The 16860-nt window shown below is 38.4% G+C and overlaps 2 protein-coding genes across 2 annotated transcripts in view; both read right to left on the bottom strand.

Moving 5' to 3' along the window:
* LOC144646644 (uncharacterized) overlaps positions 1-7697 on the bottom strand; it is a 9379-nt gene extending 1682 nt beyond the window's left edge. The window contains exons 1-9 of the mRNA XM_078506304.1: positions 6881-7697; positions 6405-6568; positions 2486-2560; positions 2064-2170; positions 1697-1847; positions 1378-1594; positions 720-990; positions 139-312; positions 12-28 (exon numbers count right to left, since the gene is read on the bottom strand). Coding sequence (XP_078362430.1) covers positions 12-28; positions 139-312; positions 720-990; positions 1378-1594; positions 1697-1847; positions 2064-2170; positions 2486-2560; positions 6405-6568; positions 6881-7686 — 1982 coding nt within the window. The 5' untranslated portion in view covers positions 7687-7697. The remainder of the gene's footprint in view (positions 1-11; positions 29-138; positions 313-719; positions 991-1377; positions 1595-1696; positions 1848-2063; positions 2171-2485; positions 2561-6404; positions 6569-6880) is intronic.
* Positions 7698-8385: 688 nt separating this feature from the next.
* The window catches only part of LOC144646634 (E3 ubiquitin-protein ligase rnf213-alpha-like), a 37193-nt gene continuing 28718 nt past the window's right edge, over positions 8386-16860 (bottom strand). Inside the window, exons 12-19 of the mRNA XM_078506294.1 lie at positions 16619-16714; positions 15440-15560; positions 15147-15356; positions 13929-14252; positions 13071-13675; positions 12525-12684; positions 9772-10001; positions 8386-8727 (exon numbers count right to left, since the gene is read on the bottom strand). Coding sequence (XP_078362420.1) covers positions 8386-8727; positions 9772-10001; positions 12525-12684; positions 13071-13675; positions 13929-14252; positions 15147-15356; positions 15440-15560; positions 16619-16714 — 2088 coding nt within the window. The remainder of the gene's footprint in view (positions 8728-9771; positions 10002-12524; positions 12685-13070; positions 13676-13928; positions 14253-15146; positions 15357-15439; positions 15561-16618; positions 16715-16860) is intronic.

The following is a 16860-nucleotide window of genomic DNA, read 5'->3' as shown; positions in this document are numbered from 1 at the left end:
TAGGCATAAACAATGTCCCAGAATGCCTCTAAAAAATTAAATATAACATTGAATAAAAAAAAGGGAAGACGGAAAGAATCCAAATTATCTTCCACCATTTCATCCAGAAACTATTTCCTTCTGGACTTTTTAGCTCACCACTTGACTTTTAGCTTCTTCTTGTCTTGTGAACCCCATGGGAAGAGGAGCAGCCGTCGTAATCTCAATGACGTACAAGTCTGTGCTCCGCCTTCTCCACACTCTTCCCATCTTGTCACAAAGGCAGCCAAGTACAAGTAAGTTAAAAAGAAGGGTGTCCAACCCGCGTCTCATCTACAAACAAAGCATGGTATTAACAGAGACTACCTAGCGCGGACAAATTCTTTCATGTGGTTGTGGCCTTGTGATATCAACATGAAAGTAAACAGAAAGGTGTTCAATGAACTTCACGTTTATAAAGACTTAGCATTATGAAAAAATTCCAGCTCGGACAGGTGTTAAGTCACATTTTTGTGCTTTTGACAGTCACGAGTAAACCTCTCAGGTAATGTAATCCATCAAGTGACTACCACACTAGCGTTTATTCAAAACTGCTACTTCTAGAAGCTGCAGAGTGGCAAAAAAACAAATTCTTCGTGTCGAGAATTTTCGCAAACTTTCATAACTCAATTTAGGCTCGTTTTATTCACAATCAAATGATCAAGTGTAAGTTATCACTCTTGACGCTGTATACATCTTACCGAAGGCGATACATCCAAATGGAATACTCGGGACAATGGTACATTGACTTTCACCGCATGCGGCAAAAGTGAGTCTACAAGCATGGAAGAGTCTGTGGAGTTTCCGTGAAGTGGAACCGTCACGTGCAAGGATACGTTGGAGTCATGCCGGCGCAAATTTTTCAAAACCAGATCGTTGTTCACGAGGTTAGGCAGCTGATCTGTTAGGCGACGAACAAACAGCGTTTTACCCAAACCCCCGCGTTTCGATGAGACGACTCGGACACAGAGCCTAAACAGAATACAGTTAGTTAGCTGTTAAGATTTCCATTTGCCTCATGAGGTCAAGAAAGAAATAGCTGACAGTAAGATCTCCATGCAAGCGGAGGGTAATATCTCGTAACCAAATTTTCAAAATTCCAATTGTTTTGAATACTCCGGATTTGAAGTGATTTCTTTCGAATGAACGAAAATTTCATTCAGCAAATGCTGCCATGTTTACTTGCCTCGACGGCAAAGACGGCGTGGCTTAGCAACCAATCCCTAACATGCTATATTCACTTCCAAGTGAGGTCAATATAACGTCATAAACCAGAGCTTCTTGACCAATCAGAATGTCACATTCTTATATTCATCTCTTGAAATTAGACTTATGCAAATTATAAAAGACAAAACTTACTTTTCTGGATCCAAGGATCCTGCTGTAGTCCAGGTTATCTTACTACTGTTAATGTATCCATCCTGTGACGGAGGGGCGCAGAACTGATACTTGAGGTAACTTTTAAGGTCATCTGGCGAAGGGCAAGGTGGAGCAGCAACCCGGTATTGATCAAGGGCTGCCACTACATTGGCACGGTCCTCGTTCTCGCTACTACATATTACCAACAGTCCATAGTCTGAAAAGTAATAAAAGTATAGTATCGCACGTACTACAGTAAAATTGATCTAAGCTTAAAAAATGCCTGGAAAAATAATTGTCAAAATTTAGGCGTACTCACGTTCTCCAGTCTTGCCTGCGAGCCCCTGTGTCACTACACTGAGCATGTCCACTGCCTGTTTGCTGACAGAGAAGTCTAACAGATCAGCATAAGCAAGGCAGAAAAATCTGCCGTCCAGGTCACACGTGGCTCGCCTCCACAACAATTCGATCTACATCCAAACCCAAAAAGATAAGTACGATTAGTTTTTACATCATAAACGAGTATAAATTGGTGCTGGACGAAAATCTGCAAGGAACTACCATCCATCTACCACCCCGGGCGTACTAATTATCTCAGCCGGAGATAAGTGTCGGCCTCTTTAGCCACAATGTTCTGCAGTGGTTTCACGTGAATTAACTTGAAAAAAAAATTCTCTGATAGCTACCTCCTCTGTGGTGGTTTCAGGAGTACAGATAAGCACCTCTTCGTGGCTTGGTAGAGGCTGCTTCTTGTCATGCATATACAGCGCGAGGACTGTGGCAAGGACATCATCTGCCACAGAAGGAGCACGAAGTTGAGTACATAAGGCTGTCGCAAAACATGTATCCCTAGTTCCCTGGTATACCAGTCCTCTAATTGCCCGTATTATCTTTACTTGGACTTTTTACCAACATGTACTTAAAATTCTAAGTTGAATGGAATACTAAAATGAACCTGATATTCTTGTGAGTCAAATTATTAGTCAAATCGGGGTGAATATAATTTAAGATGGCAACACACGGTATGTATCCACTTTTTTAGAAGCCAAACATTTCAAATTTTCTATGATCGTGTCTTTACAGTTTAGTTAATTTACACTTTCACTACCTTTGGGAACAAGCATAAGGTTTGGTCTTCCTCTTTTCAGGAACGCTGGAAAGGTACGAGGTATTGTTCCTTTACCTGCAAGTTAACCAAACTTGTGAAAATCGTGAGCTTATTGAGATAAACTGGCAACTCAAAGCAATTGTGACATAAATAAAAGGTTCACGGGGAGGAATTTAGAAAGGATAGAAACAAATAAATACATATTGATCGCTTAAATACTGGCAGCACGTTTGACAATAAATTCAAAAACGTTATCTTACTGAATCTCTTGCAACACAGAAAAACCAGCGATGAATAATAACAATAGGCCTTATTCGTATTCCCCGACGGCCCTGGGACGAGAGCCTTCTAAACATGAATGCGAGGTTAATGCGGGGTACTTTGCTCGAAATTCCAAAGAAACATATGGAAAATTGCGACTGGGTTGCCGAAAAACCTTAAAAATTATAAACGCTTTGAGGATCTTGAGCTAGGAGGTGATCTGCAGGCTAGAGGGATACCAGTGTCAATCAGAAAAATTAGAAGATCTGGTAGAACTGACCGAGAAGACTAACAAATTTTCTTGAAGTAGTTGAATCGGGGTAGTGCAAGTCAGTCATCGAGTCGCAAGGTAATAACCCCAATCTGTTAATATTTGTTTTGATTGTACATCCGACTTGCCAGAGGCAATAGACTTAACTTGGAGAGATTTGTATTGATATTATTTTAAAAAAAAGTAAGAATAAATGTCTGAAGGCATGCTGCGTATTGACTTTATATTTTGATCGGCATATGGACAAAAACAACTGAACGAAATAATGGTGCATTAATTATTTACAAATTCGTTTGCTGTTAAGGAGGCTCGATGTAGTTTTTTTAGCCGAAGGGTGGTTGTATTGAAAATTAAAATTGTCAAGGAAGCCAATGCTCGATTTTTGCCAAAATACACCATAATCATCAAATATGACCAAATTTTTATTTTTTACCCATCACTTAATCACAAAGGTTACCATAGCAACCACTGACGTTTTCTTTTGTTCTCAAACAAGCTTGATTTTCTCGAAATCTAGACTGACTCTTGGTATTCATTTTTTGATATGTTCAAGTATAGTAGATTGACTACCTGTACACAAAATTTTAGGAAAATCTGTAAGAGCGTTTTCAAGTAAATCAAGAATAAAGTTTATGTTAATTCCTCATAATTTCCTACAATTGGCAGTCGATATATTTTAACAAATTAAAGCAAAAACTCTTTCGCTTTTAGTAAATGGTCTTTGATGGTGTAAGTATTCATATTTCAGTGAGCGTAACTGTGCTCAAATAATACGAAACAATTTAAAAGTGCCTATTTTAGATTAAAACTGGGTTTTTCTGAAAATTTCATTCTTGATTTACTTGAAATCGCTCTTACAGATTTTTCTAAAATTTTGTCAAGAGTTAGTCAATCTACTAAACTTCAACATATCAAAAAATTAACAACAAGAGTCAATCTAGATTTCGAGAAAATCAAGCTTGTTTGAGAACAAAAGAAACGGTCAATGGTTGCTATGGTAACCTTTCTGACAAAATGACCGGTAAAAAAAAATAAAATTTGGTCATATTTGATCATTATGGTGTATTTTGGCAAAAATTGAACATTGGCTTGCCAGAGAATTTTAATTTTCAAAACAACCACCCTTCTGCTAAAAAAACTACATCGAGCCTCCTTAAATGCTCTCATTGTTTAGTTAAAATAATAGCTTTTCATTCCACTGAATTGATTTCTTTCACACTCTGACTGCTATTTTTCTGTGCTGCTGCGAAACGTCTTTAAGAGAAATAGTAAATTTAATTAATGTTCTCGAACGCCGGTTCAAGCAAACTGGCAAAATCACAAGATCTAAACTTCCAAATTCCTTTCGCCCCTAAATCATCGAATGTTCGAATAAAAGATAATTTTCTCAACTCAGTCAAGTGAGGATATCGATAATTTAATGATCATTTAATATTCTTCCACGAAAATAGTCTGAAGCAGAACTGGATGTTTCAAATTAAAATCTCGCAAGCATATTAAGATCGGAAAACTCACTAAATTACAAAGCAATTTACAAATTCGTTTTGGAGCTAACTACACACAATTTTTGAGTAAAAGGCTAGATTTTCATTTGGCTCAGGTGATGCTGTTAATCGTTTCACGCTCATTTCATGGTCTTGCAGTGAAAAAAGTTATCATAGCGCTAGCTTTTGTTTACGTTTGTTACTGAGATATGTGTGCGTGATCAAATTTAATTTAGCAAGTTCCCTCTTCTGAACCCCTTACTTAAATAGCAATATAAATATCCTCAAGGAAGTTTAATCCCTCGCTCAAGTCGGATATACACTGAAATAAACACAACAGATTAGCTGGAAACATAACCTGGTGTTGAAGTTTACTTCGCAAGTATTGCTGACTCGAAACCGTTCCCGACGATTCAGTGTAAATTTGTTAGTCTTCTAGGTCAGTTCTACCAGATCTTCTAATTATTTCTGATTGACACTGGTACCCCTCTAGCCCGCAGATCACCGTCTAGCTCTAGATCCTCAAAGCGTTTATAATTTTTAAGGTTTTTCGGCAATCCATTCGCAATTTTCCATGTTTCTTTGCAATTTTGAGCAAAGTACCCCGCATGAGCCTCGCACTCATGTTCAGAAGGCTCTCGTCCCAGGGCCGTCGGGGAATACGAATAAGGCCTATTGACTAAATTCAACTGCCAAAATGTTTTCGAAAACCACGTATTAAACCCCACATGGTCTAATCACATTGTTGATACTTTCTTGGCATAGAATGCACTGAAACAACATAAGAAAAAAATTGACTCAGGAACCAGGCCAACTGATCTGACAACATTGTTCTCATAATGTTTAGCGTACAGCATTTATTGGTTAATTTTAATCCACCTCTAAACTTAAGCGCTGATAATACTAATTATTAAATACTTAACCTCGGATATTGCAGTTTTAGCTTTCTGATTGGTTCACTGAATCCCGGTTATCAGCTCGTATACCTATGTTTGACTTTATATGAGAAATGAGTGCGGTAAGTGCCACTCAGCGTAAAATGTTTCTGCGGGAAGCGACAGTTCCATCAGAAAAATGGTTGAAAACAGCAAATTTGGCGAGCTTTATGAACAAGAAATAATCAGCGGTGCCTACAAAAACCACAGAAATGCTATAGTAAAATAAACTTTGCAAAAAAAAGGATTGATGCGAAAAGTTTAATTAATAATACTTGCAAACGCACAACAAGAGCGAGTGAATAAAGTAGAAAAGCAGCAAATAATTTACGAAAGAACGGCAAACACAGTTTTTATTTATTCATTGTACGCCATAAATATAGGCTCAGCACTTCTGTAAAGTGTGTTACCTTTTAATCTTGGTCTTATCCTTTTATACTTCAATAAACCTGTTCCACTTTGAGCTCAATTTCGCTTCAAATAATATAGCAGTCTTGATGACAGCCGTAGAGCCGTAAATTACAAGTACAATGTAAACACTTGCTTCCTTCTACTTGCACCAGACGTGTAGTTTCCAGAAAAGCTTTTGATTCGGATCATCCGGTAAATCTTAACTGTTGTCACAATTTTCCGGATATATAGACGACTTTAGACGAGATTATTGGATGGAAATCTTGGAAAGAAAACTCTCTCGCTCGCTTTCCTCATGTGTTTCATTCAACTCAAGAAGTGTACATCACGCCACAAATTTTCCCGCCTTCTCATACTATCACTTCGTTTACGTCAAACTGAAATGTCCAGTCGATTTAAACTTAAAGAAGAATTTAATAAAACAATTATTCTATTCGCCCTTGTTGGATACGAGTCGTTATAGCCAACTCAGCGCTTCGCGCCTCGTTGGCTATTTACCACCTCGTATCCAACGCGGGTTCATAGAATAATTGTTAAGTAACCTTTACCATTCGTACCCTTTACTGACAGCTCTCGAAGAATGTTCCCCAGCTGAGCAAGTGTAAGATACTCGCTAATCTCTGCCTCATTATCATCGTCTTCGGTTTTCTCCTGGTCTGCTGTAGTTTCAGGGAGCTTGGATGAAAACTCGGGTAACTTGTCCGCCTTGATTACGGTTGCACTAAAAACCAATGTCAAATAACCAACTTTTACTAGTGGCATCGATTCTACCAAAATCGATTCAGGTTTTTGAAATCTACATTTCTCACGAAAACAAGTTAGCATAGAGGCAACTCATAGTAGACGAATATGTATTTACCGACATAATTATCATCGTCGTCAAAGGTTAATGACGCATCATGAAAGTAACAAGAACTAAACGCAGCTGACGCTTAAAGTGACGAGAGCAATTCAGAATACCGAACTATTGGGGCATCGTTATCACGTGAGATTTACAAGTCAACAACACATAAAACTAGTTTTCATCCTATACCTTTCATCCTGCACTTGCATTTCATCGAGCTCTCTGTCTGAGAAAATTTCTCGTACAATAATGGGGTTTTGCTTCGCCTTTTCGTAAAGAGCCTCAAGGTCTGCATCGTTGGCTTCTTCTAGACACCACCACAACAATTCATTTTCATCTGCATCAACACCTAAACTTGCCAAAGCCGCCAAGGCAACTTGTTCTGAGTAACCTTCATCTGTAGCTGCATTCAAGAAACTTTGGATCTTTGAAGTCTCTTTCGGCTTCGGCTTCTTAATGGAAGCAGCTTGTACTTGATATGTGCTGCCTTCCGTCAAGGGACTCGCACTAACATAGTTGCTGTTATAAAATACTGACCTGCGTGTACTAAACTCGGAGGAAACTTGAGTAAATGATGGCAGATCAGCAGTGCCTTTCCTCTTGTCTAATAGGTCTGTGTCTATAAAAGCGCGCTGTATTGCTGACTTTAACTGTTCGATGTCCAAATTTGGACGAACATCTTCCAGCAAAGAAAGAACCTGAAGGTTGTTTACAAGTAGGTCGCTGCTGTGGCAAACTGCGGCTATTTCCTTCCTTAATAGCATCAACTGCTGAGTGGTGAAGAAATTCAACTCCCGATACTCCTTTCGTGCATCATTGACCTTCTTCTCCCAGTTTAAGTGACAATTCTCCATGAACGTGCTTTCAGCTGCCAGCTCCTCCGAAATGGATTCGCCTTCGAGTTGATCCTTACTACAGTCAAATTCTTTATTCCACTGCAAAACGTGAACAAAACCAGATTCGGAGAGGTTTATGTATGCCGTAGCTAGACGCATGACACCCTCGAGGTTCTGCAAGTTAAAAAACAAACTTTTTTTCCAACCTTTACGTGCTTTTCACAAAACGACCTTTCAAAACCTTATAATGTCGTGTCTGTCAGTTAAGTATGATTAAGTTTATTTTACATAGCGTGTAATATTTTTCAAAATATATTTCCCAGCTTGCTAACTACCTTATTATACGTCCCGTTAACGTTAATTTCCGCGCCGTTAATTAAGTGGAGCGTTAATTTCCATGACCTTAATTTCCATTATTTTGGCCCCAATTTTACAATACAGTCCAGGGTGGACGCTCGAAGCGGTCAGATTCCTTCGCTTAACCCATACGTTTGGGTTTAGTATTTGTATCACGAACATTGTTTCGGTCTCGCTTTGTACGCCTAGTGTTGAAATAAACTTGTACCTGTTGTCTCAACAAGTGTCTTTCTTTGTGTACGTCGCGTTAATTTCCTTCATTTTGAATGTTACCCTCTCTTTCGCGTTTATTTCAGTTATTTGGAAGTAATATTTCCTTCGATTCGCGTTAATTTAAGTCGCGTTAATTTTAAATACCTTAATTTACACAAGCGTTAATTTCCTATAATAAGGTAACTCTGTAGTCTTCTTTTTTTTCTTGTCTATGAATGTTTCCATTATCTCGAGATCGCTCTCATTTAATTCCCATTTAGGCTTCCATTTACTCAATAAATCTTGTTTTTAACTTGCCTTTACAAACTGTTCAACCTCGTCCATCGCTTTTTCAGCTTTCCCTGCAATCAACATTAATTTACTCTGCAAATCTTTTAATTCATCAACAGAGTACGTTCTGCTCTGCACGTCTTCGTGTCCATCTTTCGTGGGAACTGTCAATTGGATCACATCATTAAGAGACAGCCGTCCTCCTTGTTCCGTAGACACGTCACTCTTCGCGTCTAAGTTACCCACTACGTACACACCACTGCAGTTGATGGTTTTAGCCTGTACCAAAGACGTCATAGCAACCGAGCCATAAGACTCTTTGACGGTCTTGAGCCACTCCAGATGCCTGCTTGTGTCGTACTAAAAAAAAATAAGAAAAATTCAAACGTGTTAATTTGGTGGGTTTTAGTGTTGATAGCGTAAACGGTCACTAGAGTAACTGATGGAACGTGAAAATTTCTATAGTTTATCTGTATTGATTGATTGAAAACACAGTCTGTTTTCTTTAGCTTATCAAAACATATCACTAAATAACACTAATACTTCTAAAGAGTTAGGACCTTTTAAAGCTGTAAGTAATGAGCTTGAGCATCATTTAAGTTAATGTAAATGTTTTTAAGCCTGGTTTAAGGTTTGCCGATATCCTGATTTTGATAACAGAAGACACAAATAATATACAGTCGAAGTTCTCTTAACGGACACTCTCGTAAGCGGACAGCTCTACTTACGACCGCCTTGTTTGAAATCCCGTTTTAACTCTCATACAATCTCTGTATTTTTGCATTCTCGTAAGCGGACATTCCCCTAAGCGGCCGCGGACACTTTCAGAGATTACGACATAGACTTTTTCTTTGTTTTTAAGCTCCCGTAAGCGGACACCCAAAAGAAAATCCTATTAAAAACCTCTGCATCTTGAGTTTATCAATCAACTTCACTTCACCGTTCGTCACAATGATTTTGAAGTAATTACAGTACCATATTTCACTGTTTGTTTTGTCGTCATCCACGTCCGTCCAGTTATTAGCAGGACAAGATCCCGTAAGCGGCCATTTATCCCCTATACCTGTAGTGGCCACTTACGAAAACCATTCTCGTAAGCGGCCAGCTCCAGTTACGGACACTTTTTTCGCGTCCCGAAGGGGGTCCGCTTACGAGAGCTTCGACTGTAGTTACAAAGAAAAAGCTATCATGAATACAGAAAGATACACTTCAAAAGACCTCTTTGGCTACCTATGTAAATTGTCCATTGTAGATCATGTGATGCCCTTCAGAAAATTGTTCCTTTGTCTTTCTGGCAATTATTCGTTAATTTCCATGTGAATTTGTGCGAATTTGAAAGAAAAATTCTCAAGGGTAGCATCACATGGTCTACAAACAAACGAAGCTAAAGAGGTCTATTCTTACTAGCTTTTGGGGTAATTTGTGATCCGTCTCTACAGCTTTCCAAACAGGATCACAAGCCTTCATCAGCTGGTCAAAGTCCACTTTTTGTTCTTCACTTTCTTTGAGGTCGAAGATCAAAGGAGCGAAGCCCAAGCAGCTGGTATGTAGACTGGATATGCGGTCAGTTTCCATGTCACTTTCACCGGCTGAGATCAAGGCGAGGTCAACAAGAACCTTCAGCTCTTGGGTTGCTGTGAGACCATTCAAATCATCAAGCCGTTAATCGCTGCTATGAAATTTTTACTTCTTAGAAGTTAAACCATTAAATAACATGTGCCGTGGACGATTTGTGACCCTCCACGGGAAAACGGTGAAAAAGGTGAACGCACGGACACGCGTGTCATGGCACGGCACTCTAAGCGTGTCACACATCGCACGGATATGCGCATATTTAATAGGTAAAACAAAGAATGGCACGGTTGATATTGTTTCGCACGCTAAAGCTTTTATCTAAGAGAAGTGTGCTATTTGGCACGCTTAACGAGCGATATGACACGCGTGCGAAAGGACACGCGTGCGATATGGCGCGCACGCGTGCGATAAGACACGCTTCCCAAACCAGCCTTCGTTTGTAACTTTTACATCCGTTTAACTTCTTATGGCACGAACGGGTCGAAGCTATCTAAAGAAAAACATGCTTTTCAATTTTTATTATCATACTAAGACAAACAAGCTCGCATAACTTACGTACTTACCCGATGAACGTGCATAACAGTTAGCTAATTCCAGATCGTACGAGGTTTATGCATAAGAAGAAAATAAAACTTCGATTGAAACCACGATATTTAATTGTGCTTTAAAAATATAGATTGCTCGCAAGAATTCAGTTCATCGAAATCTGTTGATTGCAAGTAAACTTCGCAAGCGATTTGTAAACCCACGCAAAATTAAAGAACAATCGATCGCGAAGCTCGCTGCTCAATCTTCGCGCTCGATCGCTAGCTATTACTAGTAGCTCGCCGCCCGAACTACACGCTCGATCGATCGCTTTTTTTGTGTTCGTTCCACGGATTTAAAAGAAAAAAGAGAGAATGCTTACAGTCCATTAATCCCTTCCCGATTATCTGCCTTGGGCGGGAAGAGTAGTCATTTTCCCGTTTCCTGACCAGCCCATGCGCGGCCGCGAAACACTGGGACCAAGGACTATTTTGTCAACATGGCGGGTCAGTCGGCGGGTGAAAGGTAGCGACAACGTTTGTGACAATAAATTTGGCTTTAGTTTCTAACGTAAGCCTTCGCTGGTTTTATCTCCGATTTTCTGTCGTTTACTTTGAAATTGATACTCAATTAAAAAGCTCGATTCGTCGAAAATCTGCGATTCAATGTTTGTTTGTTTCGAAAGTCGGCTTATATGGCTGCCGCTACAACTATGCTTATTGAGCAACGACCTTGCAAAAGTTGTACGTGTGATAGTTTTACAAGACGAGAGAACAGTAAGTTAAACTTTTCTCTTGGACACGGCTAGCGTGTCATTTTGCACACTTGAATTGCGCGCTAATTGACACGCTGGCGTGCCATTTCGCACAGTACAGTGCTCGACACGGAACATTGTTCGATTAGACACGCGCCTTTGTTTTTATCGTGCGATACTAACAAAAGAAAATTTTTAATAAGGCGTGCCTTCTGACACGCTGCTCGGAAGCCGGCGTGTCATTTTGCACACTGCCTATTGTTTAGCGTGCCATTTTGGCGTGCCCGTGCGTTCACCTTTTTCACTGTTTTCCCGTGGAGGGTCACATTTTATTATCAAAGGTAAGTATAATTCTTCATAAAGTACATCAAAGGGCTAAAACGTTTAACCCTAATCAGGTCGGGATTTTTTGGGTCTTATTAGCGAAGCTCCTAAGCGTAGCACCATACCCATGAAAGAAGGAATACTATCGAAATGAGTTTTCATGTTCAACATGGATAGCGGCCTGGTTCGCGGGCGCGTCCGTAAGGCGTACCGAGTCGCGCAACATGGCGGCCATAGTTTGATGGTAGAAAGAGTGAAGCAAAAAGGCCGTATAAAGGTGGCCGTATAAAGGCGGCCGTATAAAGGCGGCCTTTAAAATTTAAAGAGGTTTGAAAAGAAAAACAAGAAGCAATGAAACAAAATGTGGCTGAAAATTACGTGAAGAAAGTAATCGACCGCCAAAAAAGTGGACATTGAGAGCCATAATCAATCGATGACTTTCGTGTCTATCTGTTAAGCCAGCATCGTACATGAAGGAGCATTCGAAAGCTAAATCGGGTTGATATAATAAACAAACCATTTTATTGCTACGGGGTAAAAAAAAAAATTAGACCCTCTGGGATTTGAACTCACGACCTCCCGTCAAATCACGTGACAATTACATCATGATGTAAAAACAGCCGCCATCTTAGATCTGTCATCTTGGATTTCAAAATTTTTCCAAAACTGAGAAAACTGCCAAAATTACTGAAAAATACTCAAAATCAATGGAACGGTAGGGCTGTAAACAGTCTAATAGAAAGGTTAAAAAAACTAAAACACTGATCGCCCAAATAACAACTGCATTAAAGTTGATTTTTATTAATAGGAACAAAATGGTAACGTCAAGTTCCGGACACAACAACCTATCCTGTCAAATTATTCCCAGATAAATTTTAGATAAGCCCCCCCCCCCCCCCCCCCCTCTCCGGTCTGGATAGGGTTAAAGATGAAAAACTAGCAAATTAAAGAGAATCAAATAAACAGATACTGTGTTTACATGTGATGGTAGTACGTAACCACTCCACCAGTCGTCTGCTGTCCACTACAGCTTTAAAGCATTGTGCTTTTTCAACATCTACACATTCAAGAGCTCGGCTGGCGTCAGAAAATCTTTTATCAATGCTGTTCAGGGGCTTCTGCTTGAACTCAACTGAAAACTAAATCATTAAATTTAAAATAAGACATTATGTTACAACTTTCTCTCACAGTAAAATTTTCGGCACGCAACACATTTGTTCTTGATTAGAGCAAATAAGAAGGTTTGCAAAAATGTAACGACTACAAAAACGATCGACATCAATTTACAACACTACGCGAGGAAAGCACGGCATTTTGAGTGTATCAAACTGTTGTGTACGTAGGTAACTTAATTCCAAACATAAAATGGAAATTTTAAATCAAATATCAAGTACGAGACTCAATAACCCGCACGATTTGTACTGGCTGCTATCTTGCCGAGATGTGAACAAATTATCCACAGAACCCGTCTTATATTGGGCCGGAAAATATTACGTGTTACAGCAATTACAGTAAGCGAGAATACCTGATTACGTAGATCCTCAATAACTTTGAAGTCCCCAGTGAAGCCCATTGCTTCCTTAAATTCCCAGATTGTGTCTGCAGCACTTTCATTCTGATGAAGCCGCTGGTAACGCTGTATTTGAACAGCGCGCTCTAAAGCTATGGCTTGCAGTTTCTTTGCATTGCTGGCAGTTTCACTTTGGCTCAGTTTAAATATGTACAACAACTCTCGCTCAAGTTCTTTTTTCTGGTTCTTGTAGCTGTCAAAGAGCTTGTCAACATTTCCAAGGGAAATTGTTCCATCCACAGCACCAGCTACATGTAGGTTCCATTCTTCGAAAGATGGTTTCCAGACGTTTTCAACGACTTCGGTGATGCTAAGGTGTGGCTTTTTTGCCTCGTCAGTTTTTCTGGCTGTTTGGGCTTTCTTTCCATACTGTGTCCAAAGATCTTGGAAAATTAAACTTTTCTCCACTTTATCAAGTGACGAAAAGACTTCTTTCGCCACTGAGGGCACTTCGAAGAATTTCACCTCAATTTGATTGACGCCTTTCCGTTCGCACAAATGACGTATTTGGCAAAGGGAGACATCTTGAAGATACTTTTCCTTAATACTGGTAATATTGTCTGAAAAGAAACAAAGCATTTATTTCAAACAGTGTAAAGCGGTCAATTAATTATCTTTATCTGGAATTTATTAACCGTTTACAGGCCAACAAGTTAGGACGAAAATTTTCACTTTAGCATAATACATGGGAACCGATATCAAAATTTCTATTATAAAGATTTTCTCAACTATTTAAATTGGAAGGAAACAATTTTAGGACATTAATGCAGTTGTCAGTGCGAGAATGGAGACTTTTTTGCTGTTAAATCTCACCTGGCTGAATCAGGTCACACATGTTGACGAACGACGCCACCTTTAATTTTTCAGCTTGAAATTCATCGAATTCTTCAATACGCTCAGCTAAGGTTCTTTCACTTTCTTCCTCCATGTTCGTGTTAGTTCCTTCTTTGGCAGTAGATAGTGTTTTCATCAACAGTTCCATGAATTTTTCCCTGTATTTCTTTAAAAGAAGTAAACTTTCAACAGTCACTGAGGCATTTGATAAGCTCTCTACAACTGCAGTCAGCACCGACTGTGCCATTGTCAACGTTGCTTGACCTTCAGCTGTTAAAATGCTTCCTTTTTGATAATCATTCCCTGTTTAAAGAATCAGATTGATTGAAGCTGTGAATATTCGACTTAAAGAAAACGAGACAAGCATAGATAGAGACATTAAACGAGACGGTTTAGTTTAGTCCGAATATAGATTGCCGAGTGGACACTTGTAAAATGTGTTTATTTTGGTAAGAATGGCCTGCTATAACAGTAGCAGGTTCTGTCATATTTTTGCCAATGGAATGTTTTGGTTTTATGACATTTTGAAGCAAGTTCAGTTAGTAGGACGCTTAACTTCACAAACGTAAACGTTTGCATTTGGTATCTGAAAGGTGCGAAATGTGAGAGTTACAATCCCGTTTTGTATAACAGAACCTCTTGTTTAATAAGGTATTGGATCACGCAAAGAAGTGTCTTAGCATACTACAGACTAGCTTTATATTGTACAATATCCATCAAGATGTACATGGTAGATAATGAACTCTATCTTATCAGAGAGTAAAAAATTTCTCCAACCATGAGCTACCTTGTGGCACAAAACAATTTTAGCGCTAAGAGAGTCAACAGCCGATCTCTAGTTAATAATCAAGGAAACCTTTTTCTGGATGCAACTGAGTACGATAGGTAGCTACGGACAAATTGCCAAATTAATTTATGTTTTTTGCCAAATACCTATAACAACTACAGAGAAAATTGAAAAAGATAAAGCCCAGCGGATCAAAATTGCGTGTAGTTTTAATACCACATGCATAGCTGTGGAAACGTTACAAGTACTAAACATTTGGCTAAAACATGAAAGCGAGACTTAGGGGTAGGTGATATTTTATAAATTTAGTGGTACGCCTCGCCGTCATACCGGGCCGATAGTTTAGTCCGAATAAAGATTGCCGAGTGGACACTTGTGAATGCCGTATGTGGACTGAGTACTGTAGTTACCAAAGAGTTGGAAATATCCAGCCATCGGGTTCCAAGTGAAAAGAAACTCAACAATACTAGGGTCCAAGCCAGACCTGTTCCGGCGCTGTGTAGTTTTTGGCCAGGATTTAGTGAGCAACACTGACAAATGTTCGCCGTACTTTACTGCGTCCCCTCGGAGACAGGACTCTCTTAGAGTCCTAAAAGCACTTCCGGCGTCTGCATCCTTTCCTGACTAAAAACAATAAACATATGGATTAAGTTGTTTAATAAGAAATATGAAGAGATCAGTAAGAGGGTATTTTTGTAATGACTTACTTCTGCTATCTTTTCCACGGCTTCTAACGAAAGTCTCCTGATGGATTCTCCGACGCCTTTGTCATATACCTTCAGGTTTAGTTGACAAAAAACCTCAACAAGACAGGTTTCTTCCATCTTAAAGTAAAAGTAATCAACAAAACTGTAAACAATGCAACACGATACTAAATTCTGAATGATTAAAAAATGCCAAGAAATTGACGTAATCCCCTAATATTTCCGCAAAGCGAGCAAATGTAAAAAAGGTCACGTCACCTGATCAAAATGGGGCATAAGTTAGGATAATAATAATAACAAGAATAATTTACTATTTATTGTTCACAAATCATACATGTAAAAAATGATCAGATGCGCATCACAAATTTAAAAAATTGCTAAAAACTACGTCAAAAAATACTAAAATACTTACTATTTGTGCTCTCAAATTGATTAAAAAGTTAAAAATTTATAAAAATTAAACTATTTAACAAGAAAACAAATATGAAACTAAGGTAAATAAATATCAAGTAAAATAAAATCTAATTTAAAGCTATTCTAAAAGGGTGTGTTTAACTTTCGCCCCATTTTTGTACTTTGATATCCTTCAGCTTGTTAATTGGTTTCTAAAATAGACGTGTTTATTGCGTATAAAAGCAGTTAATACGAGATATTAGGAAGCAACTTGTGGTAAATTTGTGTAGGATTGAACTAAACTATTTTTTCTGAAACCGTAAGCTAACCTTTGCTTTTGATTAAAAAATGGGTCCACGATTCGGTAACTGGTTTATGCGAGTCTAATAATAATAATGATGATGATATATGATGATGATCATGATCATGATCATGATCATGATCATGATCATGATGATGATGATTATGACGATGATAATAATAATAATAATAATAATAATAATAATAATAATAATAATAATAATAACTCGGATTTTGATGTTGAAATTTTAGATTCGAATTGTAATTGAACTCTAGATTATATCAATTGACATGTGTGAATAGGTTCTTAAATCAGAATATGTTTTAATTATTATTGTTTTTTTAGAGATGATTGTATTTAATAGTTTTACGAAATAATAATAATAATAATAATAATAATAATAATAATATTAATGATAATAATTTTAATGATTTGATGTAGCTCTTACTTCACCATATACTACTTATGATCGCCGTATGATTACCCTTTTTGTTCGGGACATAAATTGTTCTGTCAAGTATGTCCGGTAATCTTCAAATCCTTGACTGCCTTCAGAAGCTTCAAAAAGTACACTCCACACCTAAGTAAAAGGTAAATTTTACTTTTATTTACACGATTTACACAAGATGGGCCATTTCAGTTTATTCTTATATTTAACGAGATGACCTGAGAAGTACGACGTGTGGAACGAGGGGGGATTCATAAAGTGATTCTGTAATGCGCACC

The sequence above is a fragment of the Oculina patagonica genome, chromosome 1 (assembly GCF_052425735.1).
Source record: "Oculina patagonica isolate OP01 chromosome 1, crgOcupat, whole genome shotgun sequence".
NCBI classification, from domain to species: Eukaryota; Metazoa; Cnidaria; class Anthozoa; order Scleractinia; family Oculinidae; genus Oculina; species Oculina patagonica.
This window is presented reverse-complemented; position numbering and strand designations above follow the sequence as displayed.